At 39.4% G+C, this 27,333-nt stretch overlaps 3 protein-coding genes and 1 long non-coding RNA gene across 5 annotated transcripts in view; 3 read left to right on the top strand and 1 right to left on the bottom strand.

Moving 5' to 3' along the window:
* Positions 1-12,649, top strand: part of nup133 (nucleoporin 133) — a 14,354-nt gene extending 1,705 nt beyond the window's left edge. The window contains exons 5-26 of the mRNA XM_079897201.1: positions 357-488; positions 1,235-1,405; positions 1,475-1,630; positions 2,082-2,152; positions 2,235-2,382; positions 3,373-3,523; positions 3,599-3,756; positions 4,441-4,532; positions 4,611-4,768; positions 5,432-5,526; positions 5,618-5,842; positions 5,917-6,036; positions 6,921-7,020; positions 7,442-7,693; positions 7,809-7,942; positions 8,592-8,750; positions 9,609-9,744; positions 10,386-10,504; positions 10,578-10,658; positions 10,744-10,817; positions 11,498-11,586; positions 12,417-12,649. Of these exons, the coding sequence (XP_079753327.1) occupies positions 357-488; positions 1,235-1,405; positions 1,475-1,630; positions 2,082-2,152; positions 2,235-2,382; positions 3,373-3,523; positions 3,599-3,756; positions 4,441-4,532; positions 4,611-4,768; positions 5,432-5,526; positions 5,618-5,842; positions 5,917-6,036; positions 6,921-7,020; positions 7,442-7,693; positions 7,809-7,942; positions 8,592-8,750; positions 9,609-9,744; positions 10,386-10,504; positions 10,578-10,658; positions 10,744-10,817; positions 11,498-11,586; positions 12,417-12,553 (2,958 nt within the window). The 3' untranslated portion in view covers positions 12,554-12,649. The remainder of the gene's footprint in view (positions 1-356; positions 489-1,234; positions 1,406-1,474; positions 1,631-2,081; positions 2,153-2,234; positions 2,383-3,372; positions 3,524-3,598; positions 3,757-4,440; positions 4,533-4,610; positions 4,769-5,431; positions 5,527-5,617; positions 5,843-5,916; positions 6,037-6,920; positions 7,021-7,441; positions 7,694-7,808; positions 7,943-8,591; positions 8,751-9,608; positions 9,745-10,385; positions 10,505-10,577; positions 10,659-10,743; positions 10,818-11,497; positions 11,587-12,416) is intronic.
* On the bottom strand, positions 11,067-27,333 carry LOC307173809. The gene is made up of 5 exons (XR_013823910.1): positions 27,110-27,333; positions 26,418-26,595; positions 13,691-13,831; positions 12,647-12,709; positions 11,067-12,535 (listed from the first exon to the last, which is right to left on the bottom strand). It is a non-coding gene; the product is annotated as an uncharacterized lncRNA (long non-coding RNA).
* Positions 14,952-19,532, top strand: acta1a (actin alpha 1, skeletal muscle a). Its single transcript, XM_079897220.1, has 7 exons — positions 14,952-15,325; positions 16,086-16,225; positions 16,330-16,654; positions 17,305-17,466; positions 17,572-17,763; positions 17,854-18,035; positions 19,024-19,532. Exons 2-7 carry the CDS (start codon positions 16,097-16,099, stop codon positions 19,165-19,167), a joined length of 1,134 nt encoding a protein of 377 aa, XP_079753346.1. The 5' UTR covers positions 14,952-15,325; positions 16,086-16,096; the 3' UTR covers positions 19,168-19,532.
* Positions 20,403-25,104, top strand: ccsapa (centriole, cilia and spindle-associated protein a). 2 transcript variants are annotated; one of them, XM_079897227.1, is made up of 4 exons: positions 20,403-20,572; positions 21,295-21,688; positions 21,763-22,067; positions 23,624-25,104. In XM_079897227.1, the coding sequence occupies exons 2-4, from the start codon at positions 21,325-21,327 to the stop codon at positions 23,801-23,803; spliced, it is 849 nt and encodes a 282-aa protein (XP_079753353.1). In that variant the 5' UTR covers positions 20,403-20,572; positions 21,295-21,324; the 3' UTR covers positions 23,804-25,104. The 2 variants fall into 2 exon arrangements, with proteins under 2 accessions (XP_079753353.1, XP_079753354.1); XM_079897228.1 differs by having other exon boundaries at positions 20,408-20,572; positions 21,319-21,688; positions 23,624-25,017.

Raw genomic sequence — 27,333 nt, 5'->3', positions numbered from 1 at the left:
ATATCTGAGTGAAACTGCTTCTCAAACAAGAACAAATGTAGGCTTGATTTTGTTCATGGGGAATTGATTGGATGGTAGTGGTTTGCTATTGGCTGATCTCATGTGAGTGACAGGTCGCCCCGCCCTCATGCCAGTAAACGCATCATCAGAGGAGAGAAGATGCAAGAGGGAGGGGAATTGTTTTGATTGCACATAATACTGCGGTATTCCCTAAAATGGCAAGAATTATCCATTTTGATTTCTTGGTGACTTGGTCTTAATTTATAGTGTCAGTGCAGTCAAATCCATAATATTACTGAATAAAAAGTGTGTTTTAAACCCTATGATGCAACTCTATGCACATGTGTTTTTCACAGTCCATCAGCGCTTTGGCCGTGTCTCCGGACGGCTCGGCCCGGTTCTGGCCCAGTCTGGCTCACGAGGGGACTTACACTGAGATCTCTCTGGACCTGGGTGAACACTTGTGCAACTACACCGCAGCTGTTAAGGTGGGCAATCAGGCAGTGTAAGAGTCCTATAAGAGGTCCATATTGTTCATAAATACAATCAAAATATTGTATGTGATCTCAAAGTGTGCACACACACACACACACACACACACACATATATATAGTAGGGGTGTAACGATACCCTCATATCACGATACTGAACTCACAATACGATATTATTGTGATTCTCCAAGACATATGGTAAAAGGTTAACAAAAAATGTCTTGTTGAATAAAGAACTAAATTTGATATTACATTGTGGGTGTAAATGAATCGGTTTGGACTTGGTGCTGGAAACCCCAATGCACAGGACAATAGAGACACCAGAGTAAAAATATTCATGATTCTGAAGCTGAAAATACTGAATTATTTTAGACAAATATGCTTGTACTCTGTCACTGACTAGATATATTTAAAATAATGTAGGCCACTTTTACTGGTAACATAAGAGCATTTGGCATTATCAAGACACACAAATATTCCCCCATTGCATTATTATACATTATACTCAACATTATATATAGTAGTTTAATGTAGTACTGACACTAAAAACTCTGTACACAATACATATTGATGCTTTTTTGTATTGTGATATATTGTGACACGATATATTGTTACACCCCTAGTTTATATATATATATGCACTTGTTTGTGGGGATCGTGCTTGTATAATATCCTTTACTTGTATTATAGGACTTTTATTTTCGTTTCTCTTCTTCCATGATCTGTTCCTCTTGCTCTTTCAGGGCGGTAGTTTCATCGTGTCATCGTACCGCGGGCACCTGCTCCGGCTCGCCCCGGACTCCTCCGGTAAACTGCACCAGAGGCCGGTTCAGCAGGGCCAGGGGATGCTGTCGGGGATCGGGCGCAGAGTCTCCAGCCTGTTCGGCATCCGCGGCCAGCCAGCCGACCTCACCGTCAGTACCGTTAGATCCAGATCCTGCCTTTGATTTGCTCAAGCGGTGACGGGATGTTTCTCTGCTCAGGTGTTCAGTGTGTTGTGGGCGAAGGAGACCGGCGGTCTGTACTCCCTCAGCTCGTGTGGCCTCAGTAAATGGGAGGTGGATGAGAACGGTGAGACGCAGGTGTTGAGCTGGAGCACCAATCAGATCATCACAGACAGCATCACCGACGCCATCTGGGTCAGAGACATTTATCAGAAGCTTTTAGAATTCTATAGAAATGTGCTATATGTGATGACTGATGATATTGTATTTTGTGAAATATTATTAGTTTCAAATGACTGTTTTCTATGTGAATATATGATAAAATGATAAGTGATCAATTTTCAGCATCATTACTCCAGTCTTCAGTGTCACATGATCCTTCAGAAATCACTCTAATATGATGATTTGATGCTCAAGAAACATTTTATTATCAATGTTGAAAATAGTCATCACATTTAGCTTCATGAAACTGATACATTTTTTCAGGATTCTTTGAATATAGAAAGTTATAAAGAACAGAATTTTTATTATAAATGTCTTTACTGTCACTTTTGATTAATTTAGTGCATCATTGCTGAATAAAGCATTTAGTCTTCCTATGAAATGACATGTATAGGTTTAATAATATCATTTACTTGTCTTCTAGGACTCGGAAAGCAACTACTCCGAGATCAAGAAAGGAGTGAATGTCTCTTACCTGGACATGCAGTACAGCAAGTGAGTGCTGAATATAATGTTCAAATGAAACTAATGCGCACATACACATGCACGTCAACAGCCGATGCTCTGTGTTTCTCAGCGCGGGGCCGGTGGTGTTGGCGGCAGCATGGCACCCGGGCGACACTCCTTGCGTGGCGTATTTCTGTCTGGTCACTCTTGCAGAAAACACAGCGCCCTCCCCAGACCTGCTCACTGTGGAGGTCACCAGATACAACCCGCCCTTCCAGGTACACCGTTCAACCATAGTTAAATCATCTGAATGTGTAGACTGAGCGCTTCTTGAATTAGAGTAGTTCACTTCAGGATTAAAATCCCCTGATAATTTACTCACCACCACGTCATCCAAGATGTTCGTTTCTTTCTTTCTGCAGTCGAAAAGAAATTAAGGTTTTTGAGGAAAACATTCCAGGATTTTTCTCCATATAGTGGACTTCAGTGGGGTCCAACGGGTTGAGGATCCAAATTGCAGTTTCAATGCAGCTTCAAAGGCCTTTACATGATTCCAGCCGAGGAATAACGTGTCTAATTTAGCCAAACCATCGGCTGTTTTCTTTAAAAAAAAACATGTATATACTTTTTAACCACAAATGCTCGTCTTGCACTTGCTGTGATGCGCCACACATTACATAATCACCTTGAAAGGTCACGCGTGTTCCGGTTCAGAAATGTAGGTTAGGGCGAACATCTCATTTTCTCCTCCAACTCCAAAATGGTCCGACATTGTTGTTTTACCTTTTATTTATTTTGTAAATGGCATTTGACCTAGTCTTTGCACATTCGCTTTGTATACACTAGGTCGGTACTTCCGCCTACGTGACGTTTCAACATGAGTACGTAATGTGTGGCGCATCACAGCTAGTGCAAGACGAGCATTTGTGGTTAAAAAGTATTTTTGTAAAATGGCCGATGGTTTGGCTAGATAAGACTCTTATTCCTCGGCTGGGATCGTGTAGAGACTTTGAAGCTGCATTGAAACTGCAATTTGGACCTTCAAACTGTTGGACCCCATTGAAGTCCACTACATATAGAAAAATCCTGGAATGTTTTCCTCAAAAACCTTAATTTCTTTTCGCCTGAAGAAAGAAAGACATGAACATCTTGGATGACGTGGGGGTGAGTAAATTATAAGGAAATTTGAATTCTGAAGTGAACTACTCCTTTATAGTCATGAGAACGGAATACAACTGAATGAATTCTGTACCGTTTTTGTCCGTCAGAGCGAGGACGAGCTGCAGAAGACACGATTGGTGTTGCCCGAGCCGTCGAGTCCCGCTGCGTACCTCTATAACGAGGAGCTGGTGTTCGCCTGCAGCACTGGAGCGGGACGCGGAGGTCTTGCAGAGGAGAAGATCTCCTTCAACTCTCCAGGTACATCCGTCGGACTGCCAGATCAAACGAAGAAGCTAGTCTTCCTCCTGTAGTTGATCTCGCTCTGTTCTCCAGGTGACCGGATCCGTGGCGGCGGGGTGTGTGCCGGTCTGCCGGTGTTTTTCTCTCAGAACAGTGGACTGGTTGCCATTTTAGCAAGAGAAAGCGCTTCCATCCTGCCTGAGACCATGGAGGATTCGCTCTGCACCTCGGTGGCTGGACCTGGACCTGAGGTCTGGAGTCAATTTAATTAAAGTGTGCATAATATTATATATGTGTGTGTGTGTGTGTGTTAGAGCTGCATGATTAATCGTTAAACGATCACAACCTCAATTCATACACTCACACAATCGTATTCCTAAATGACGTGAAGTATCACAGAATTGCTGGGATATAAGTTTATAGTTCGGATATAAACACTGATGTCTACGGTAGCGATCAAAATAGAGTAAATCACCTTTTGAAAGTAACTTGATGCTTCAAATAACAATTGTATTAATTACATCATTACACCAGTAGGTGGCGACAAGTGACTGTTAAAAAATGTATTTGTCATTGAATCATTCATTCAAGAGATTTGTTCAAAAACGCTGATTCATCCAGTAATGAAACAAGTGAAGTATATATGAGTGAGTCGTTGAATCATTCATTCAACCCATTTTTTACAAATAATTCAGATTAATTAAACATTTTAAATAGACCGCAGCAATTAACTTTTTGTCAGAACCTCTAGGAAATTACATGCTGTTTTGTTTAGATGTCAGTTCTGTTCAGAATAGTGGGAGAATCGTGATCTTTATTTGAATAAAAAAAAAAATCATGATTCTCAATTTAACCAGAATCGTGCAGCTCTAGTGGGTGTATTCAAAATGTATTATACGTTAAATTAAATATATGTATATTTTTCATCTTTTCAGGGCACTCCGTTAGAGACCCCACCCAAAATAGACATGGTGGCACAGGAGGACAAAACTAAACTGCTGAAGCAAGCTTTCCTCCAGTTCTGCCGGTGAGTTTCCTTCATGTCACAGCCGCTTCTGTCCAGTGACTGTAGCTCACAGGTCATTCGCTGTGGTTTGATCTGCAGGCACGATCTGATTGGTGCTCAGAGCATGGTGGACGAGCTCTTCCCCAGCGATGGAGAGGGAGCTGCCGAGCTGGATGCCATTGTGACCCAGATTGATCTGGATCTGGTGGATGACTACCCCGCGTGTGACCCCCGCTGGGCTGAGTCTGTTCCTGACGGTGAGTGATGGGGACACAGCCTTTCAGTCTGGCCCGATAAATTAGTTCACCACAACCGTCCGAAAATCTATACCGTCCGAACCATAAATAATTCTTGCCAACCATGAAAGTATATTTTTCATTAATTTTTTCATTAAATATTTTAATGCATCATTAATTGCATGAATTAAACAACATATGTATGCATTATAATTCATATTATTATTACTTTTTAATGAATTCTATATTATCATTTTATATGTATGTGTATACATTTAAAATTCATTGAACACAAATAATTAAATAAAATACAAGTATAAATTATAAGTCCAAAATTATATATATATATATATATATATATATATATATATATATATATATATATTTTTTTTTTTTTTTTTTTTTTTTTTTTTTTTGAGTGGAATTAATTATTTATTTATTAACTATTTGGCATTTTTTTGTCAATAAATTCATGAGATAATTTCTGGTCAAAATACACCTGTCACAAAATCAGGAAAACTTGTATTTTTCTTTTGTGTCTTTTTGTGGAGGGTATTGCTCACATGTGTTGTCACATGGATTTTTAAAGACAAACTTCTAAGTTAAATTTAAGAAGGTAAATCCTACATTTGTTAATTTTGGACCCTGGTCAGTGTGTAAACGATTGTGTGTTTTGTCCTGTAGAGGGCGCTGGATTTACACTGACGTCACTAATCCTGCTGCATCAGTTGGAGGATAAGATGAAAGCTCACCGCTGCCTCATGGACTTCCTGCTTCAGGTTCCTCAACACACACACACACAATCTGTGAGACACCTTCCATTCCTCACACAGGTTTCAGCAGTGTTTTTTCTCTCCGTCTGCTCTACAGACAGGTCTTCTAGACCGCCTCACTTCCACAACAGTGCGCTCGTCCCCGATGGCCACGCGACTCTTGCTATGCGAACATGCAGAGAAGCTCTCGGCCGCCATCGTGCTGAAGAACCATCATGCCAAGCATCCCGAGCTGTTGAACACAGCCATCCTATCAGCCCTGAAGAAGAACAACACCGAGATATCAGCCAACCTCACGCCCGCAGACGTGTTCTTCAGAGAGGTGCGAGACTTCAGCCCCGCGTTCATCGAAACTCCAATGAAGAGCACGTATTTATCTCATATGTGTCCCTCCAGGTGTCTCAGATCTCCTCCATCTTTGAGTGTCTGTTGGATGAGGAGGAAAAAGCTTTAAAAGAGCATCCGGATGCCGCCAGGTGGGCCGAGGTCGTTCTCAACGTCAATGACATTGTCAAGGTGCCCAGATTTTTTTCACCTCTTCATTTAATCATGCAGTCAAATCAGTGTGCCAGGTCCAACATATCTAAGTACTTGTGGTTTTTTCCCTAAAGAGAGAAAATCTGAGGCCTTGTCCACATTAATACCTTTTCATTTGAAAACGCATCTTTTTCTCTCCATTTTGGCCTTCTGTCCACACTGAGACGCCATTTTAGCCACGAAAACTGAGGTATTTAAAAACAATGACGCATGTTTAGTCATGTGGCGCATATTGAGCCCATTGATATTCATGTTTATACCAGTATTGTGCCTGTTAAGTGCTGTTCACTTTCACACAGTTGCTAAAATAAGTTACTTTGCACACTCTTCATATCACAGTCCGGTAAAGATGATAGAAAATACACTCACATTTACTGTCCTGCGGCAAAACATGAGAGCAGTCGCGATTTAGACCAAACATATAATGACACATCAGTGAATGAGATATCAGCTAAATAAAATGATCCTGTCAGAAGAATTGCATGATAACTTGATTATGTCTTCTTTCTGTCTGTATCATCTCAGTGAGCGTTTATAAGGGTTTACGCATGCGCTGTAAGGAGAATTTAGCGTTTTCCGACGTCTCAGTGTGGATGAGAAGCTTTTGGAAAACGCTAATGTGGACGGAGAGCATTTTGAAACTAAAACGCTGTTTTCAAATCTGTCCGGATTCATGTAGCATACATTTGCACGAAATGTATTTTGTGAGCGCTTAGAAGCCACAGGTGTTTTCAAACATTATGATGCTGCAAAAATGATGTTGATGCCAATAAAACTCTTGAGGTCCAAGAGAATATTTTGCACATCATCTTCCCGGTTCCTGAGTTTGTTAAAATGAGTAATCATCGTGTTTTGTGTGGTAGGAAATGCTTCAAGCAGCAGCACAGTACAGAGAATCCAAAGCATCTCTGTACAGAGGACCAGAGAACTGCAGCCCTGAGCCCGAGTACATCCCATGGACAGGTACACACACACACACACACACACACACACACACACACACACACACACACACACACCACTGAAAGCACTTCCTGTGCTTTTTATGTTACAAACACTAAAGCAGCTCTCCATCAACATGGATGTTATAGCTTGTCCATCTTCCTCTCTGTGGTCATTAAAAATCCCAGGATGTCCTTTGTAAAAGAGTAGGCGTGTAACCCCGGCATCCTGGCCAAATTTGCCCAGTGGCCTCTGTCCATCATGGCCTTCTAATCATCCCCATATTTACTGATTGGCTTCATCACTGTCTCCTCTCCACCAGTAAGCTGGTGTGTGGTGGGCGTTCTGGCGCAGTATGGCTGCCGTCCCACCATTCAAAGCATTCTAGAGTACCTGGAAAAGCACTATATAAATGTAACAAATTATTCTAAAATCCTCTCAGCCTCGGGAGGAGTCGGTGGGGTTCGGGGCGCCATCACTCGGCAGCACGAGCTGATCCTGCACGCGGCGTATCCTCACGCTGACGCAGAGCTGCGTGCCGTCCTGAGCGAGCAGCTGGTGGCGCTGCTGGACTCTCTGTTGAGCGGGTACGTGGCTCAGCTGACGTCTCTCCGCCGCGCCGGACAACAGGAGCGCTACGACGCGCTGGAGAACGAGTACACGCAGAAGCGCTCCGAGCTGCTCGCACCTCTCTGTGAGTGATTCTGGGATTGGTCGGTTCACCTGTCGGTCAGATGGTCTTTTCCTGTTTAAATGGCCAGATTGTATGATTAATGCATGTGTGTGTGTGTTGTGTGTGATTCTCTCAGTGGAGTTGGGTCAGCATCAGTGGGTCGCAGCGCTGGCGGAGAAATACTGTGACTTTGACATATTGGTGCAGTTGTGCGAGCGGACGGACAACCAGAGTCGACTGCAGCAGTACATGGTCAAATTCGCTGATCAGGTAACAAACCCAAACACATGCATCACTGCTCAGAAGTCTGGGATCATCTGTACAATTAATACTTTTATTCAGCAAGCAAGGAGGCATTACATTAATCAAAAGTGACAGTAAAGACATTTATGATGTTACAAAAGATTTCTATTCCAAATAAAGCTGTTCTTTTGAACTTTCTATTCATCAAAGAATCCTGGAAAAAATGTATCAGGGTTTCCACAGAAATATGAAACTGTTTTCAACATTGATAATAATAGTGAATGTTTCTTGAGCATCAAATCATCATATTAGAATGATTTCTGAAGGATCATGTGACACTGAAGACTGGAGTAATGATGCTGAAAATTCAGCTTTGATTAAGCAATATATTCAACAAACTTTATAAATTGTAGTAATATTTCACTATATTATGGTTTTTACTGTGTATTTGATCAAATGAACGCAGCCTTGGTGAACAGAAGAGACTTCTTTCAGAAACATTGAATAACCTCTTTTCAAACTTTTTAGTGTATTATCAGAAGATGTGTTTATATAGTGTAGTTGAAGTAGCTTTTGACTAGTGCACAATATTTAAATATTTGTAGAACTGTCCTTGTGTTAGATTAAAGAGCCTGTGCCAAATGCATTTACCCACAGTCCTCTCTGTTCCCTGTAGAACTTCGCTGACTTCCTGTTCCGCTGGTACATGGAGAAAGGCAAGAGAGGGAAGCTGCTGTCTCAGCCAATCGCAACACACCATCAGCTGGCCAGTTTCCTGCAGGCTCACGATCACCTCAGCTGGCTGCATGACATACATGTGCAAGACTATCAGAGAGTAAGAGCACCTCTTAATTTATATATATAGATAATTATAAGAAAATTTTCATATATATATATATATATATATATATATATATATATATATATATATATATATATATATATATATATATATATATGAATGAAGAGTTCAGATGCAAAATTATCATTTTTGTCAAGCTTGTATATTTAAATTCAGTAATTTAACTTAAATGGCGATGAAAATGACCTATGAATTGTCATTTAAGTGAAATTACTGAACTTAAATATACGAGCTTGATAAAAATTGTCATTATAGAAGAAAATTTGAGATGGCACTTATTACACACACACACACATATACAGTCAAACCAAAAATTATTCAGACCCCAGATATAATTTTTTATATATTTTTTTTACTAGTGGGTGCAGGGCACTATAGTTCATTTATGCAAGTGAGGATAGCAAAATAAAGTAAATATTATACCCAAAAATTCTTCATCAGTGACTACCATTAAAATTTATACAAATTTGGGACCAAATTCAAATTATTCAGACATTATTCAGAAACTTTGACCTGACCATGTTTTGCTGAAGTGTTTTTTCTGTAATTGCTAATGCAAACTTTTTACACTACAGACTAAACAAAATGAAGCATTGCTTGGTAACTGGTTGGGTTGGTTGGGTAACTCTGAGTTCTTGTCATAATTTATTACCATTTTCTAAACTATAGCGAATAACCTGATAATGTGAGAAATTTTGAAGGTGTTTGAATAAATTTTGGTTTGACTGTGTGACTATATATATATATATATATATATATATATATATATATATATATATATATATATACACACCTGACACAAGTGTTAAAAATGCTTTTTCTTCACGACAGGCCCATCGTACCCTGTACAGCCAGGCCAACACAGAGACACGATACTTCAGCAAGAAGAAGACCCTGCTGGCCCTCAGCAAACTCACGGCTCTCGCGTCAGACATGCCTGAAGCCGTTCACCGCAGACAGCTCACCGGTCAGTCATGTGCCTTCATATGCGTTCAGAAAACTGCATGAAACAGAAGTTGAGAGTCTGTTCTTTACTATTGTGACGTATATCTGAGTGAAACTGCTTCTCGAACAAGAACAAATGCAGGGCGGGGCTTGATTTTGTTCATGAGGAACAAAATTGGATGGTTGTGGTTTGCTATTGGCTGATCTCATGTGAGTGACAGGTTGCCCCGCCCTCACGCCACTAAACGCATCATCAGAGGAGAGAAGATGCTGTGAGAGGAGGGGGAAGTTATTTTGATGAAAGATTATAAGGCACATGAATTAAAATAAAATTATAATGTGCACAAATAATTAATTTATAATAAATACGGCAATATTCCATTAATAAAATAAAATAGTTTTGATTTCATGGTGACTTTTAAACCTGCTTTAGTCCATATAAAATGGATTGCATATATATTTTCTCTTCTTGATATGCATTTTTAGTGTTAGTACAAAACGGGGAGCAAATGTAGTTTTTGCTTAGTACGTCTGGCCTAATGGTTAGCATATTCAGCTGGGTACAAATCTGACCTGCATTTCCCTCTCCAAATAATCGCCTGAGCCCGCCGTTATGTCATCGGCAAAAACCTTTTCTGAAATGACTGTGTTGTGTTGGTGTAGATATAGTGGAGCAGGAGCGGTTTCTGCTTCATCAGGAGACTCTTCCTAAACAGCTGCTGGACGAGAAGCAGCTGAACCCAGACAGCATGCCTCTGCTGAGCCCTCATAACCTCATTACTGTGAGTAAAACACACGCTGTACCACGCTGTAATTCCCTCAGACTTCCTCAACCTCGTTTCTCTCTTCCTCCAGCTGTACATCTGCGACGAGAACCGCGGCGCCAACGAGTACGACTTTAAGAAAGCTCTGGATCTGCTGGAGTACTTGGAGGAGGTATCTGTAAATACATAACAGACAGCATTTAAATAGAAGTTACTTTCAGAAGCGCGTGTTTCTCATATGCTTTCATCATGTGTAGAAGGATGTGGTTGAAATTGACGCCCTGAAACGAGAGATCTTCAGTAAAGCCTTAAAGAAAGACTGGAAGGAGAGGTGAGCATCATAAAACTCACTGAAATGAGATACATGTGGGTGAATGTTTGATTTTACTTGACACATCCTAAAGTTGCCTAAATGCCACTTTGTTTGCTCTTTTTGCTCATTTGAGACTCAGATCTGTTTTTTATGACCGTTTAAACTGCACAAACCACATTTTTGACTCTTGATTTGGGCCACTTCCATATGTGGTACTAAATCCGAGACAGGTCAGATGTTTTACACTCCTCCAAAGATTTTACATACCGGTAGTTCTTTGGTCACTTGGTGAATATGGAAGATGTCAGCGAAGTCAGTCAGTGGAGGGACGGTGAGCTGTTGCACTCAGTATTACGAAGAAACCTTGAGGAAAAACTGTATGAGAAAAACTTTGCTCTCTTCCTCCTCATCTCCATCCTCCTAATTCCCTGGCTTCCATGTCACATTCCCTTATAAGTCAACACATAAATGCTGACTCCAATAACCTCTGTGTTTACTTAATTCCATGTGGGTCAGTTCAGGATCGAGATCTGTTCACACTTGAATCTGATATTTGCCACATTTTCAAGAATATGTGAACACAGCCTGACAAGAAAAATCAGATCTGAGCAATAAATCAGAACTGAGCACTAAGGCTTGCAGGGTGAACGCCGCCTAATGGTCTTGCATTGACTCACTGATTAATTTCTCGATTGCAGTTGGTCATCTTCTGATGATAATGACGATCCTCTAGAAGCAGCCAGAGACAGCACTTTCATCAAGATCCTACAGAAACTCATTCAAGAAGGTATGGTGACGACTCTTGTTATATCAGTAGCCGTGTTTCTATTACCCTTCAAATTGCGCAAACTGAAATTGCGAATTGAAAATACGCCCAATGGAAACACGTCAATTTTGCAAAAACTCCCATATTTTTTTACGCCCACATGGGGTGGTTTTTCAGGCAATTTGAAAAAGGAGTATTTCCCAAAACTGCATTGGAAACTTTTTTTTTTTTTTGCATTTACAAGTCACCTGATGTACGTAACAGTCGATCATTCTTTAAAGATGACGCGGTATGTTTGGACAGAAGACGAGACCGAGTTCTTTGTTAAACTCGTAAAAGACTAAAGAATCACAGGAATACTGGATCCTAAACAACAAAGAAATGGCACAATTTATTAAGACCTTGAAGCAGATATGAGGGAGAAACACACAGAAACACCTCATATGTCCCGCTCCCAAGTATAAGGGGTTTTCCTTGCCATTAAAGCTTGGATAATTTAAAAATATCCATTAAAAATAGTGGCTAGTGCGGTGGCTGGGATATATACATAAACCTACCAGCATCCATTGCCATGATGTTTGGAATGACTTATCGCGAGAGGAAAACATTGCGCTTTAGTCGCATAACATCGGTTAATGGAAACGCCGTCATTTCACAATAGTTTTCTATCAACATATAGAAAACCTCGCAAAAGTTTTGCGCAAATCTGTAACGGAAACGTGGCTACAGATGGTTTAGGGCTTATTTAAGGTTTGATTTTAGCAGATATGAAGTATCTGACATCCAAAGCATGAAGAGCCCTGCTTTAGTACATTTTACAGTGCGAGTGTGTTTCGTGTTTGTGCACACAGGTGTTTCTCTGCAGTCGTACCTGCCTGACGTGAAGGATCTCCTGCAGGAAGACGAGCTGGAGAGTCTGAAATCAAAGCCGTACTTTGAGTTCCTCCTGCGGGCCAATTACGAGCACTACCTGAAAGCTCAGATATGACATCACGTTTCTACTGTGTTTCCTTGTTAATATTACAACTTTGTTTTGTATTGTTTCATAAAATAAAAAAAAATGACATGATCCAACACTTACATTTTCTGAGTAAACTGTATTTCTGTAATTTACAGGCAGATCATTTTCAATGGTGTTCTTCTGCTGCAAGACAAAAGGCATCACTTTGCAGTGTTAATTTGGCAAAAGATATGGCACATTTAAACTGTAAAGGTGGCTCAGAAGCACAGACTGTTTAAAGCGATTTTAAAAGTGGCTTTTACACAGCAATTTTAATAGTATACTTTTGTTTTAGGGGCTGAGGCGGGTCAGAGCTGGCATAGTTTAGTCTGGCTCTTACACAGCTTTACACTGAATTTTCAGCAGGCATAGAGCAGCCTTAACTCAGCTGTGTAAGTGACTATTTTAAAGAAGCACATGCACGCTTTTAGAGCAAAACATTTACCCCTGTTTTGTGGTTTCACAGACAAGGTTTAAGCCTAATCCCAGACTAAAATGCATGTTTGAGCTGTTTTCGTTGCACTGATTTATCTTAAAATGTTTTGTCTCAAGATACACACCAGTAATGTTTTTTTTTAAGGCACAATCATAAAAACGACTTAAATGTCCTAATTTGAACTAAGGCCTTATCCTAGCTTAATCTAAACCCTTTTTGTGAAACTAGGCCTTAAAATTATAGACATACCCCTGGTTTCACAGATGGGACTAAGGCTTGTCCCAGACTAAAATGCATGTTTGAGCTGGTTTAACTGAAAGCAACTTGCCAAAAATATATCAGTGTCATTGTTTTGTCTCAAGATGCACACCAGTAAAGTTTTTTCTAAGGCAAATTTATAAAAGATACTTAAATGCAACAATTGAACTAAGGCCTAATCCTGGCTTAATCTAAACCCTGTCTGTGAAACCAGGCCTTAGTGTTCAAAATAAAGCATTGTGTTTCTCATTAGTGGACCATGTTCAGCTAACATGCATCCACTAAAAATCACCAAAACATCCGTTTATCGAATGTAAAAATGTATTTTAGCAGGATTTGAATGCAGAGACTGCTTGGTTGGGTATCTAATGCAGTGAAATACAGACATTCAGAGTGTCCAAACACTTTGTATGTGCAAGGCTTTATATGACCTTTTTGACTTCATTGTGTTTTTCTTTTACTCCTTGTTTCTCATCTGTCGCTCCCACTCAGTCTTCCTCCTCTTCTTCCTCCCGCAGCTGGTGTGAAGAGAGCAGCTGAACTGATGGAGAAGCAAATGTCCCCCTGAGCTCCTAAAAATAGTGAAGGGAGGGTAAAGTTAGCGCCGTCCACAGTAAATATGCTGGACTTTATGGGGGTTCTCTGACACCCTATATGGGGTGGGCCTGGGAGCCTCGGGAAGCTCTAACCACACTAGATAAACTGTCTAGGAAATATGATCCTCATTGTTTGTGATGTGGCATTTAGCCATGGCACTAAATATCATTGAGATGCCCAAAGGGCTGTGATTGTCTAATGGCCGTCTAATGATTGTCTAATAATTTAATAATAGTCTCGAAGTAAAAAAACGGAAACATCATTAGTATCCTGTTCTCTGAAAGGCTTTGCTAAGTGGATATTTTGATATTATTGGTCATTGGTGATACATTTGCCATGACTTCACAGCTTTACTATTATAATTCCAGCTGATGACCATAATGGTGACTACATTGTTTAAACCGACTCAAGTAGGAGATTCTCCAAGATGCTTTGGTAACACTTTACAATAAGGTTCATTACTTAACAATAGTTAATGTATTTACTAACATGAACTAACCATGAGCAATACATTTGTTGCTCTATTTGTTCATCTTTGTTAATGTTAGTTAATAAAAATACAGCTGTTCATTGTTTGTGTTAGTTCACAGTGCATTAACTAATGTTAACAAGATTTTAATAAAGTGTTGGTATATGTTAAAATGAACAAAGATGAATAAATGTTGTACAAGTACAGTTCATTATTAGTTCATGCTAACTAATGTATTTAACTAATGAACCTTATTGTAAAGTGTTACCGATGTTTTCTCCTACCCCTTCATACATTTTAGGAATGTATGATGGAAGTTGAAATAGATGCTGCTATACTAATCACACACACACACATTTATATATTGGTCAATTCATGCAAACTGAGATGCATTTTGACATTAAGATGACTTTTGAAAACTGGCCAAACTTACTTGATTTCACCCTATTAAATATATTGCATCTAAGACTTAATTATTCCTGGCTTTGCTGTTTTTGTTTTTAACTGAACTATAAAATCTGAAATTAAAATAATGATATGAGAATTAATGCCCCATGAAAGAAAATGGTAAACAATCATAACCCACTGCCATGACCTTATATTGGTATATAGCCCACCACAAACACACAGTGCGGCTGGTCTCAGTGTCCACTGGTTTAATTGGTGGCGCTGGCCTCGGACTGGCCTTACACGGGCCTGCCCCCGCGCGCTGTGGTTTAGGGTCTAGAGCGCCATATATGGACCGTCCCGCGCGCCCGGAGCGCGTCGCTGTGCGGCTCACCGGCGAGGCGTTGAGACCCACCGCTCGACCCAACGACACCCAAATATGGACGAGGATCGGGAGGAATTCCATTCGAATGCATTGACATTCCTTAATGGTTGTCCGAAGAGCTGTAAAACCAGGGACGGGTATATAAGTTCGCGCGTCTCACTGTGTAACTTACCAGGAGCCGTTGGCAGTTCAGTTTGACTTGAGGACTCTGAGCACGAGCAGACACAGGTAAGCACGCGCTGACACCAGAACACATACACACACACACACGATTGAGCAGCGGATTTATTATTTCACGATTCAGACCTGGAACATTTAAGATGTGACTGAAGGATTAGACGCTTATCTTGTTTTTACAACGGTTTTGCTTTCGTTGAAGAGGAGTTAAAACTTTTTTGTTGCACTGATATCATGGACACTTTGCTCTGACTGTGTATCGTAAGTGTAAACGTAATCTTTCCTAGTGTTTTTTTTTTTACCTTGCTATTTTGTAACGCGCAGTTCACTTTAAAAATGACATTATCAAAAAGTTATGACAACATGATTTTACATTGCATTAACTAATCAGAATACGTCAACCAGTTTTCAACTTTTGTTATACGAAGTTTAGTTATACACGATTCAACTCATTTTTAAGTCAGTTTAATGTAATTTAAGTTGAAATGACTTAAACATCTAAGCTGATTGTACTTTTTTACAGTAATGCTGAATTCATTGATGCTGATGTTATTTGATTACATTGGTGCAAATGAAATACAATAAAAGTTACATGTCTTTCACATCTTTTAATTCAGATTCCACTCAGATATTTAAGTGTAAGGCAACTGAATACATATTATTTATTTATTTATTAATGCGTTTCTCAGTGTGACCTGAACATTTGTCAGCGGTTTGGTTTGGATAATGCATTCAGCTCTCACCAAATTTCATTTTGAGTTAGTAGTGTCCTCTTCAACTTTGTTTTCTCACTGACTTGGTCTATTCTTAGAACCCATCAGAATGTGCGACGACGAAGAGACCACAGCTTTGGTGTGCGACAATGGCTCTGGCCTGGTCAAGGCTGGTTTTGCCGGTGATGACGCCCCCAGGGCTGTCTTCCCTTCCATCGTCGGCCGCCCACGTCACCAGGTACAAACAGAGATCCTTGCTGGATTTGGGCTAGTCTTCACAAGGTGAAATTGTACGTGTTATCTTTGAGCTATTCTGATCGTGTCACTCTTGTTCCCCTCCAGGGTGTGATGGTCGGCATGGGTCAGAAAGACTCCTACGTTGGAGACGAAGCTCAGAGCAAGAGAGGTATCCTGACCCTTAAGTACCCAATCGAGCACGGCATCATCACCAACTGGGACGACATGGAGAAGATCTGGCACCACACCTTCTACAACGAGCTCCGCGTGGCCCCCGAGGAGCACCCAACCCTGCTCACTGAGGCCCCTCTGAACCCCAAGGCTAACCGTGAGAAGATGACCCAGATCATGTTTGAGACCTTCAACGTCCCCGCCATGTACGTGGCCATCCAGGCCGTCCTGTCCCTGTACGCTTCTGGCCGTACCACCGGTAAGATAACGAAAGGGCAACAGTAACTTGAGCAGTTTTAATTATATATTAGCCACTAGGGGTGTAACAATAAATCATGTCACAATATACAGCAATACAAAAATGCATCAATCTGTATTGTGGATTTCATCCAAAATGAAAATTACTGTGTGAGAAAAAAATCTAGTTTTTAGTGTCAGTGCTACATTAAACTACTATATATAATGTTGAATATAATGTATAATAATGCGATAGGGGAATATTTGTGGGTCCTGATAATGCCAGATGTCTGATGTTACCAGTAAAAAGTGGCCTACATTATTTTAAATATATCTAGTCAGTGACAGAGTGCAAGCATATTCGTCTAAAAAAATAAGCTTCAGAATCATGAATATTTTTACTCTGGTGTCTCTATTGTCCTGTGCATTGGGTTTCCAGCACCAAGTCCAAGACTAGTCACTTACACCCACAATGTAATATCAAATTTAGTTTTTTATTCAACAAGACATTGTTAACCTTTTACCATATGTCTTGGAGAATCGCAATAATATCGTATAGTGAGTTCAATATCGTGATATGTATCGAATCGTGACATGAGGGTCTCGTTACACCCCTATTAGCCACTAATAATGAATTTAAAACAAGCTCTCTCGTTCCCCCTCTGTCATTAGGCATTGTGCTGGACTCCGGTGATGGTGTGACCCACAATGTGCCCATCTATGAGGGTTACGCTCTTCCCCACGCCATCATGCGTTTGGACTTGGCTGGTCGCGATCTGACAGACTACTTGATGAAGATCCTGACTGAGCGCGGATACTCTTTCGTCACAACCGGTGTGTACCTCGTCATGTACACACATACAGTGTATGTAGTTAACCTTCTAGCGTGTGTGAAAGAAACCAACCAAATTTGACCTTTTGATTTGTCGTTCACCACAGCTGAGCGTGAGATCGTGCGTGACATCAAGGAGAAGCTGTGCTATGTTGCCCTGGACTTTGAGAATGAGATGGCCACCGCCGCCTCCTCTTCCTCCCTCGAGAAGAGCTACGAGCTTCCCGACGGTCAGGTCATCACCATTGGTAACGAGCGTTTCCGTTGCCCCGAGACCCTGTTCCAGCCCTCATTCATTGGTACGTCTGGAAACATCTGAAATGATCAGCTGTTGTCTTATCTTGTAGTGCTCCAGCCATTTATATGCTCTCTTTAAAACACTTGCACAGGAATGGAGTCTGCTGGCATTCACGAGACCGCTTACAACAGCATCATGAAGTGCGACATTGACATCAGGAAGGACCTGTACGCCAACAACGTTCTGTCTGGTGGTACCACAATGTACCCTGGTATTGCTGACCGTATGCAGAAGGAGATCACAGCCCTGGCTCCCAGCACAATGAAGATCAAGGTAAGAGCGCCCACAGCCAGGGCTTGACTTTAACACCCGCCGAATGCGGCTGGATTTCAGCAGTCACTCCTACTAACCACTTGGGCGGGTTGAATTATATAATAAATACATTTTTCAATTGTAGTCTATTAAAAAGAGATCTCAAATAATAAACTAAGTGCAATGTAGTGTTGTCAGAAATATATATTTTTCAATATTGATACTGAAATATCTTAAACGCTTCCAATACTCATTTTCCGCAGAATAGACACATGATACCAGCTGCGCTTCCTCTCTCTCATCTCTCCGACAGAGAGTGACACACAAACCCGCCTCTCCTCACTCACTCCTTTCATTTGCTCCGGATGAATATTGTTGCTGTTACAGGGCTTGAATTTCGGCGTGTGATTGCGTACATAAATTTCCGCAGATTTTGTGCTCACACCCAAAGTGCGGCACATAGAGCCGCCTCTCAGTAAATTGAGTTATTTTCCCGTGTATTGCACTTAAACAATCAAATACACACAAAATAATGTCATAATGCTAGTCTTGGCGAGTATTCACGTAAACAGTCACTTCTGTTTTAAGTGAACGTAAACAGTTGAATAAGAAAATGCATGTGTCACTGTATAATGGATCAGTGCATCAGGTCTTAAAGTGACAGCACCCTAATAAACCTGCTGCCAAATTATAAGATAATATTAAACATATTTTTTATATGGCCGTTTTTCCCCATGGTATCGATGTCAAAATTGTGGCCAGTGAAAATGCTGAGTGGCTAGTAACTTTGGAAAACCACTAGCCACTGTGGCTGGTGAGCAAAAAAGTTAATGTCTACAGCAATAATACTCAAGTTATTCTTTGGATTTGTTGATAAGTGTACAATATAGGCTAGACAAGGAAAGTATAAAGTGTCGGTTTTTCCATGTTAACTGGATATGTGTTGACAATCTTGACAGTATAGATTGGTTTTCTGAGTAATATTTGATCTCCTCCTCCTCCTCTGTAGATCATCGCTCCCCCTGAGCGCAAGTACTCCGTCTGGATCGGCGGATCCATCCTGGCCTCCCTGTCCACCTTCCAGCAGATGTGGATCACCAAGCAGGAATACGATGAGGCCGGTCCCAGCATCGTCCACCGCAAGTGCTTCTAAGCGCCCGGCTCAAAGCAACCCGTATCATTGCTTCCTGCTCAGGAACCGAGCGACGGTGCATTGCTCCTGTGGACAGTTTTTCTACAGCCGTTATTTATGCAACGCCATAGGAGCGAGCAGTTGAAGCATAAACTGAGAAAAGGACACTAACATCAAGGGAGAGAAAAATACCAAGCGCTCTTATTGCACACAAATGTATTTATTACTGACTATCATGGCTTGGTATTTTGGCAAATGCTGCTTGAAATGGAAGGACGCCTCTCCCTTAGATCCCAGTGCCATACGTTCCACTGTACGCCTGGTCCAGTTGACGACCAACACAAATCACACTTCAGCAGACAAATAAAACTGAATTTGTTTTTAAACATGGTACTCGTCAATTAATATGTCATTTTAGTACTTTTATAAGATACTGGGTTTCAGCCACACTGAGACAGACTAAACAACATTTACCCAAACTCTCAGATGGTTTACTTTACAGATGAATAACACTGAGAGAAGTCTTGTTATGTCTGTAATCTGACAACTATAAACCATCTGGGCTGTTTATATGGGCTCTCATGGAGGATGAATGTTTATGGGACAGTTAAGCATTACAGTAGCACTGACAGTCTTTTAGTTTATACTCTGTAAAGGAATCGTTATCTTTATTAGCTTTTAGTCTACATCATAATACCTGATTAGGTTGATTACTTATAAACCTAAAATGAATAGTACTGATTTAATACAGATTATATTACTGCAAATGTCCTTTATTTGGTACTACTAGCTGTAAAGAAAAATGTTTTGAAGACAAAGTACTACCCTGATACCATCCGATTGTCATTCATGTTAAATTTTAACCAACAGCATAGAGATCAAATCAGTATGAGAATATTGTACATCCTAAACAGATTTTTTTAAACCTCTAAATCTTTTTTTTATTGTGTAATGAGGTGAAATATTTTCCTCTGACAGACAGAGCTGCGCATGCGCTGAGAAACTGTCGTCGCTAGTAATGAGAGGAATGTAGTATTCTGTGCCTTACAATTGATATTCTCCAATATACAACAAAAATATCGCGAAAATGTCGAAGGGCAAACTAAGTCCACATATAATAATAAACTTCCTCCACCCACTGGAACAAAGTAGGTGATTATAATCAAATTAGGATCAATTAAAGGTTGGATTGGATTGTGCGTGCGTACTTGCGCATCAGGACCTCAAGCAGTCCGAGTGTGATGGTGTGCGCATGCGCACTGTAGATCTCCCGAGCTTTAATATCAGTGTGAGGGTTGTTTTTCTAGTACGCAGCAGGCGCTCAACAATGATGGACAGACGTATTTGCAATTCGCAAGGATGTTAAAACAAAAATGGACGTCTTTATCCAACTTTAAAGCCTAAGGAACTGAAAAGAAAGGAGAGGGTGAGTTTAAAGCGCTTACATTGATCCGAGTCAATGTTTACATACACACTCCGGCGCAGGTGAAGACAGACCTGTAAACATCGCGCGAGCTGCCAGCCAAACCAGACGGGTTTATTCAAGTCATTAATTAGCGATTGATATTTTCAATAGTTTGACAAATTTCTTAAAAAAAAAAAAAAAAAAAAAAAAAAACATTAGTCTTTAATGCATTGTATTTTGATAGATTATGATTATGCATGCTTGACCATGATTTATTAAAATCGTACGATGAACGTGTATTATAAACGTCACAAGAACGTAAGAAATGTCCCTTTTAGAAAGATCGGATGTGACATCGGCTTATGTATTATGTAAAGAATATAAATAAATAATGTGGGCACTGGGCTGTAACCTACTCTGCCAAAGAGCTAGGATAACAAAATACACGGTTACATTTGATTTTAAGGTGTCATTGTTACAGTGTAATTATATATTTAAGTACTGATTAATATTAATTAACAACACGCACTTACTATAGGGTTAGTGTTTTAATTATAGTTTGGTTCAGGTATATTAATGCAATGTATAATTTACTGTTATTAAGTACATTAGGTACATGTAACTAGGACACTATTTCAGTTTGCACTGTATACTACGAAAAACAGATGGTGACGTGAAGTATGCGAACATGCATTGGCAAGGCTATACCACTTCCCATTTACATTATAATGTTCATTCCATAGGTGACTGACTGACTATATCAACAGGGCGAAATGTCTACCAATAACAACATCATGTCCATGAAGATCCGGACCGAGTACATGAAAAAGTTCAGAGATCCCAAGTGGGAGACATTCTCGAAAAGTTACGAGGACTCTGTGAAGTACAGACTGACGCGAAGAGTGATGGAGCAGACACACAGACCGTTATTCGAGAACGGATGGGACAGCGGGTCCGACTCGAGCGGGACGTCCAGTCCCAAACTGCAAGGGGTGAACGTCTCAAACGGCAAACACTACATATCCTCGTCAGAGTCCAAGAATGAGACTGCGGCGGTTCAGAAGTCCTGGAAGCCGCAGGTGAATGGAGAAGTTCACACGGATACCAGTGAAACCGCGGAAAGCTCGACTCCCTTGGGTAGGTTGATGTCTTGTGTGATCATGCTTGTGAACTTTTCCTTTAAACAAATGATCATTTTGCTTTTATCACAGAAAATGGTCTCAAAGGTGTGACTACTAACGGGCCATCAGCTTCTTATCCCAAGCGGCGTCAGAGATACCGGGCGCCCCGTTCAGAGCCATGCTACCCTAATAAGGAGCTGGATAGTGATGAATCACACCTGTCCATATCAAGAAAACCACCTAGGGCCAAGAGCCAACCCCCGGGCAACACCAAGGACCGGACGTCCAACCGCGACAACAGACGGTCTTTTACCCGTTGTGACTGGGCAGAAAGGCACATTGAGACCAGGGACAGAAGAACACCGAATATTAGAGCATCTGTGTCTGCTGGAGAGGTGAGGCTTTCTGTGTCATATGTCATATTAGAGTCAATGAGATCTTGATGAGAACCATATAGACCTTATTCACAGCAGCGCCATCTTTGATTTTTAATGGGAATGAAAGCGAGGCTGTGAGGGACAGACATGCATCTCTTCAATGGGCTGTACTGTTATTCAATGTGTTTTTGGATTGTTCTGCTCATAAAACACTGGAAAAATATCTTTCCAAGAAATTTCAGTTGACAAAAAACTCCCGACAATATAAGCTGTGGAAAATTGTAAGTAATCTAGGAGCTTTATACAGCTTTTTACAGCGGATGCCATTGGAAACACGGCAAGTCTATGCCTCACAGCCTCACTTTCACACCTGTCATGGCGCCGCTCTGAATAAGGTCTATACAGATCATTATCTCAGATGTAGAAATTTGCCATGAGAATCTTCTTTACCCACATGACTTTTTTTTTTAGATATGTATGGACAGTATATATATATATATATATATATATATATATATATATATATATATATATATATACAGTATATATATATATATATATATATATATGTATATATGTGTGTGTGTGTGTTTGTATAAATATAAAGGCAATTTTTTTCTAATATTTGTATATAGAAATATTGCTTTTATATATATATATATATATATATATACACGTATATATGTGTGTGTGTGTTTGTGTAAATATAAAGGCAATTTTTTTCTAATATTTGTATATAGAAATATTTCTTATATATACATATATATATATATTTTTTTTTTTTCGGTATGAGTAGCCATTAGCATAAGTAAATGTATATATATATATATATATATTATAATAATTATTTTTACATTTTCTATATATTGTCTATTATATTTATATTTCAGATGTTTTTTAATATATTTTCTCATAATATGTGGCCATATGTACATTTATATAATTTCCTATGTATCTGAATATTGTATGGGTAGCCATTAGCAGAAGTGATATTTTAATATATATATATATATATATATATATATATATATAGCTAACATTGGTGTTTAAAAAAAAAAAAAAAAATATATATATATATATATATATATATATATATATATATATATATAATTATATATAATTATATTTTACATTTCTGATATTTTTGCCCATATATAATTTAATATATCTAAATATATTTATATTGCCCAATATATTTAAAATATATATATTTATATTTTGTTTACAGAATTTTTTTTTTTTTTTTTTTTTTTGCTGTATGGGTAGCCATTAGCAGAAGTGAACACGAGTGCGTTTTTAACAGATTTGAATAAATTATACATGCAGAGAGGGAAATTTTGAAGTGGCTAAACTCAGTCGTGTCCTAATCAGTGGAATGAAGCAGCGAGTGAGACCTGACACTGCGTGAGGAAGCGCTGAATTATTCAGCCTGGAGCAGTAATATCCTGAAACTACCTTCTCTGGTATACAAAGGTTCAGTAGGTTAAACAAAGTTGTTCTTCATCACTGTAGAAAACTGCAAATGAGTTGAGTCAGAGTGCCAGGAATCAGAATACATCTGATTTAATTTCCAGATTCATCAGGCCGACGTGGGCGTCCAGACACGGAGAGAGTCTAAAAAAGGTGCGCGAGCATCAGAGCACCGGAGGGCGAGGTCAGCTGACCTGGAGAAGGCCCGGAGATCAGCCCTGAGTGTGGCGGACGAGCGCTGGACGACGGAGTACATGCGCTGCTTCTCTGCTCGACTGAGGTAGAGGCTGATCCAGGATCAGCGGATTAGACACGAGGCGGCAGGAAACAGACCCCAAACCAGCACTACAGGACCGTTACAGAAGAGTTTGAAGGAGAACTGAGGAAGAGGTTACATGCATTCCTTTATATATTCCATATGAGAACAAAAAGATTATTCATGAAATATAAAAATAGTTCATATTTTTGATGCTGGCTACAATCACTTTCTCATGAATGCATACCAGGACCAAACATTTAACTACTAAAACACATTTGATATTGTTTGTAATATTTTCAATAGCTTGTTTCTATTCACCGTTTGATTGTCATTTTATTCCCAATTCAGTGTTTGATGTCGTTCTAAAAAGGGTTCAGATCTTCTATCCTGACTTTAAACATGAGCTGCAGGGATTTAATGATCAAAGTTGATTTGAGTGGACCAAACATTCAATATCTGCTTATGACTCAGATGATTGTTATTGAATGTTATTCTAGACGCTCCAGCCTGCCTGTCATACACACGTCAGCTGTAAAATGTAGTTGTTTTGAATGTGTTTGGCTGATGTTTGATTTGATCACATGGTCTCAGTGATTTGGTGTTTGAGAGGCCGTGTTAGTGCTGTGCAACTCACGAGAAGTGTGTTTTCCTCACCAATCACCAACAACCATCCTTTCAATCCACTCTTTGCACAAAGATGTCACATATTTAATATTTTTAGATGGAAAAATAATTGAGGGCTAGTTGAATGCCATCTTTTGATTTTTGTGAATGTGATAATTTCAACTGCGCAAATTACTATTATTATTTTTCTGAGCACAGATTTGATATGAAACATATTTGCTCACGTGTATATATATTTTGCTTCTCTGTGATATTAAAATGCATCAACACTGGACATGTCGTAGACACTTTGAATGAGCCGTGACGCTTTACTTGAAACTTCATGTTTGTCGGGAGACATTTGCTCTGCTGTTAATCTTAATAATTGGTTGCCTGTTATCTGGACTTATTTATTTATTCAGTTATTTACTTGCTTGTGATTTCATAAAAGAAAACTCATTCTAAGGCTAATCACAATGACGTTCTTGAATGAAGTATATAAAATATGCTAACTTGTGGATTTTCTTCAGCAATGTTTACATTTTGACCACTGTATTTGTATTTGAGAACATATTTTCATTTGCAGAACAGAAATACTCCTAATAATGCATTGCAGTGAATAAACTATGTTTGAGTAACATCTTGTCCCTCTGATATTCTGTTCATAAATCACAATATGAGTCAAAATCTGACACGGGATTAATTAAATTTAACAAATCATGCAAAAATGTTTGTTTTTTTTATCAAACTTTGATAATTGCCTTTATCTTGTAAACAGAGAAGATAGTGATCAAACTACGTTTGATTAAAATCACCTGTCAAATTCCTGAATCTTTCATCAGCATATGAGAGTCAAATTGGACGACTACAGGGACTCATTTCACGATCACTCATTTCATCTATTGCCAAAATTATGAGAGAGAAAAAAGATCAGTCAAGAATCAGGGTTCGTACAGACACTAAAATGAATTTCCAGGACTTTTCATGCACTACTTTTTGGTTTTCAAGGACTATAATCAGAGATTTCAATTATCAAACAATATCTTTATTGTCTTTCAAATTCTAAAAAAGGTAAATATATAAACAAAAATAAACTAATAAAGCAAAATGGTACAAATAAAGTGCAGCACAAGCGATGACTGTGGAAACTTTAACCATTGAAAGGATAATATGACAAAGATATCGCTTTCCTTATTCAAACTGTTTTTTCTCTCATGAATCATATACTTGGATATTTATGCATGAGCAATATCAAGCTCATAGCCATGAAAAAATGGCTCTATATCTATATCAGACGGGTTGCAGCGTTGATTTTGTGTGAAAACATTGTTTTATCAATAACATTTATTCAATAATTTAAGCACTTTTTCATAAATATGGCTGTTTTCCAGGACTTAAATTTAAAAAATAATAATAATTCAAGTATTTAAAGCACTTTAAGCACCTTGTACGAACCCTGAAGAATAGAAAACTACAGGTTTCCAGTGTGCTCTTTTGGATCTCACTATGTGTGTGTGTGTGTGTGTGTGGTTAATGTCAACACTTCAACTGGTTTTCTAATAAGAGTTTCTCTACATATGCCATAAACTGTCAGGCATCCACAGCACAGTCCAAATCCTGTCGCCACCTCAGAGGCCAGCTGAGGTTTCGTCTGGACCTGCTGACGGACAGCGCACAGCTCGCAGGTCTGGGTCATGTCATGATGTAATGAATGTCTTTGTTTTCTAGGCTGTTAAACAGCGTGATCAGAAGTGCTGACGTGCCATTGTGATCTGTTTAACCGGCACTATATATAGACACCTGCTAAAAGTCTAATCTCACTGACAGCTGCATGTCTGTGAAGCGCGGTGGACAGAAAACTAATGAGTGTGTGTGTGTGTGTGCTGGGAGATGTGCTAGAAAGTGTGCGTCACCAGAGAAGAGTTGTGTTTTACTGGTGTACTGTGTCTAAACAAACATGTGTTGGGGTTTTTCAATCAGAACCTGCATCTGTGGCTCTAACCTATGGTTTGAAACTTTAGACACTCATGTTACACTTGCCCATCTCCTTCCCGTTACACAGCAGATCCTGGGCGACGCTGATGAAGACCATTAACCAGAAGAAGAGCAGCTGTTTTCGTATCACACCTGTCCACTCTGATCTTCACCAACCCGAGCTTCTGTTGACCACTGGACGAGGAACTTTATACAGTGCAGATTATGAAGATAGCACATCTGTTGTATACAAACATTTGATAAACATCTTTTAAAAGAGCAGTTTTGGATACATTCTAAATCATAAACATCTTAAAGACATTTTCTAAATGTCTATTTAACATCTGACAAGAAATGTCTCAAAAAAATACATCTTCCTAATGTCAAATAGACATATCCGCAATGTATTCAGAGTAGTAGGCTATCTGTAGCCTACTTATCTAAAAGTCAGCACATTTAACCTAGCTCAAAAAAATACATCTTCCTAATGTCAAATAGACATATCCGCAATGTATTCAGAGTAGTAGGCTATCTGTAGCCTACTTATCTAAAAGTCAGCACATTTAACCTAGCTAAATAACAATAATGAAGTTGAAAGAATTCCCTCATAAATGTATAACTCTTTGAAAGCATAGTGATACACAGCAGTATTGAACTAAAAGTTAATAGATAATGAATAGATAATAGATTATTAATAGATAATAAAATGAGTCAGGCTTTTAAGGACTACAACTAAATGCTAATGATAGTTTACCTTGTTTGACGAATCAGACAACCGTTAGAAAGCAGCGGCTTCAAAATTCACATTAAGATTTGAGTGTATCATTTATGTTGAAAACCCAAACTTTAACGTCTCTAGTAATATTACACACACCACACACCTATTTTAAGACCAGTTCATACCAATAACGATATAACTAAAGATAACCATAGCGTCCACACCAAAGAGCGATAACGAAGTCTCGCGCTCTTTAAAGC

Source organism: Squalius cephalus, assembly GCF_949319135.1.
Source record: "Squalius cephalus genome assembly, chromosome: 2".
NCBI lineage: Eukaryota > Metazoa > Chordata > Actinopteri > Cypriniformes > Leuciscidae > Squalius > Squalius cephalus.
Note: the sequence above shows the minus strand (reverse complement) of the source record. Positions and strands in the feature narration are given on the sequence as shown.

What these genes read in the sequence shown, in the direction of transcription:
- acta1a (XM_079897220.1), top strand. Translation starts at nt 16,097, where the DNA reads ATGTGCGACGACGAAGAGACCACAGCTTTGGTGTGCGACAATGGCTCT. An exon ending in CGCTTCTGGCCGTACCACCG is followed by an intron (nt 16,655 to 17,304) that starts GTAAGATAACGA and finishes CTCTGTCATTAG; the next exon opens with GCATTGTGCTGGACTCCGGT. An exon ending in GTTCCAGCCCTCATTCATTG is followed by an intron (nt 17,764 to 17,853) that starts GTACGTCTGGAA and finishes ACACTTGCACAG; the next exon opens with GAATGGAGTCTGCTGGCATT.
- ccsapa (XM_079897227.1), top strand. Translation starts at nt 21,325, where the DNA reads ATGTCTACCAATAACAACATCATGTCCATGAAGATCCGGACCGAGTAC. An exon ending in GGAAAGCTCGACTCCCTTGG is followed by an intron (nt 21,689 to 21,762) that starts GTAGGTTGATGT and finishes CTTTTATCACAG; the next exon opens with AAAATGGTCTCAAAGGTGTG. An exon ending in CATCTGTGTCTGCTGGAGAG is followed by an intron (nt 22,068 to 23,623) that starts GTGAGGCTTTCT and finishes TTTAATTTCCAG; the next exon opens with ATTCATCAGGCCGACGTGGG.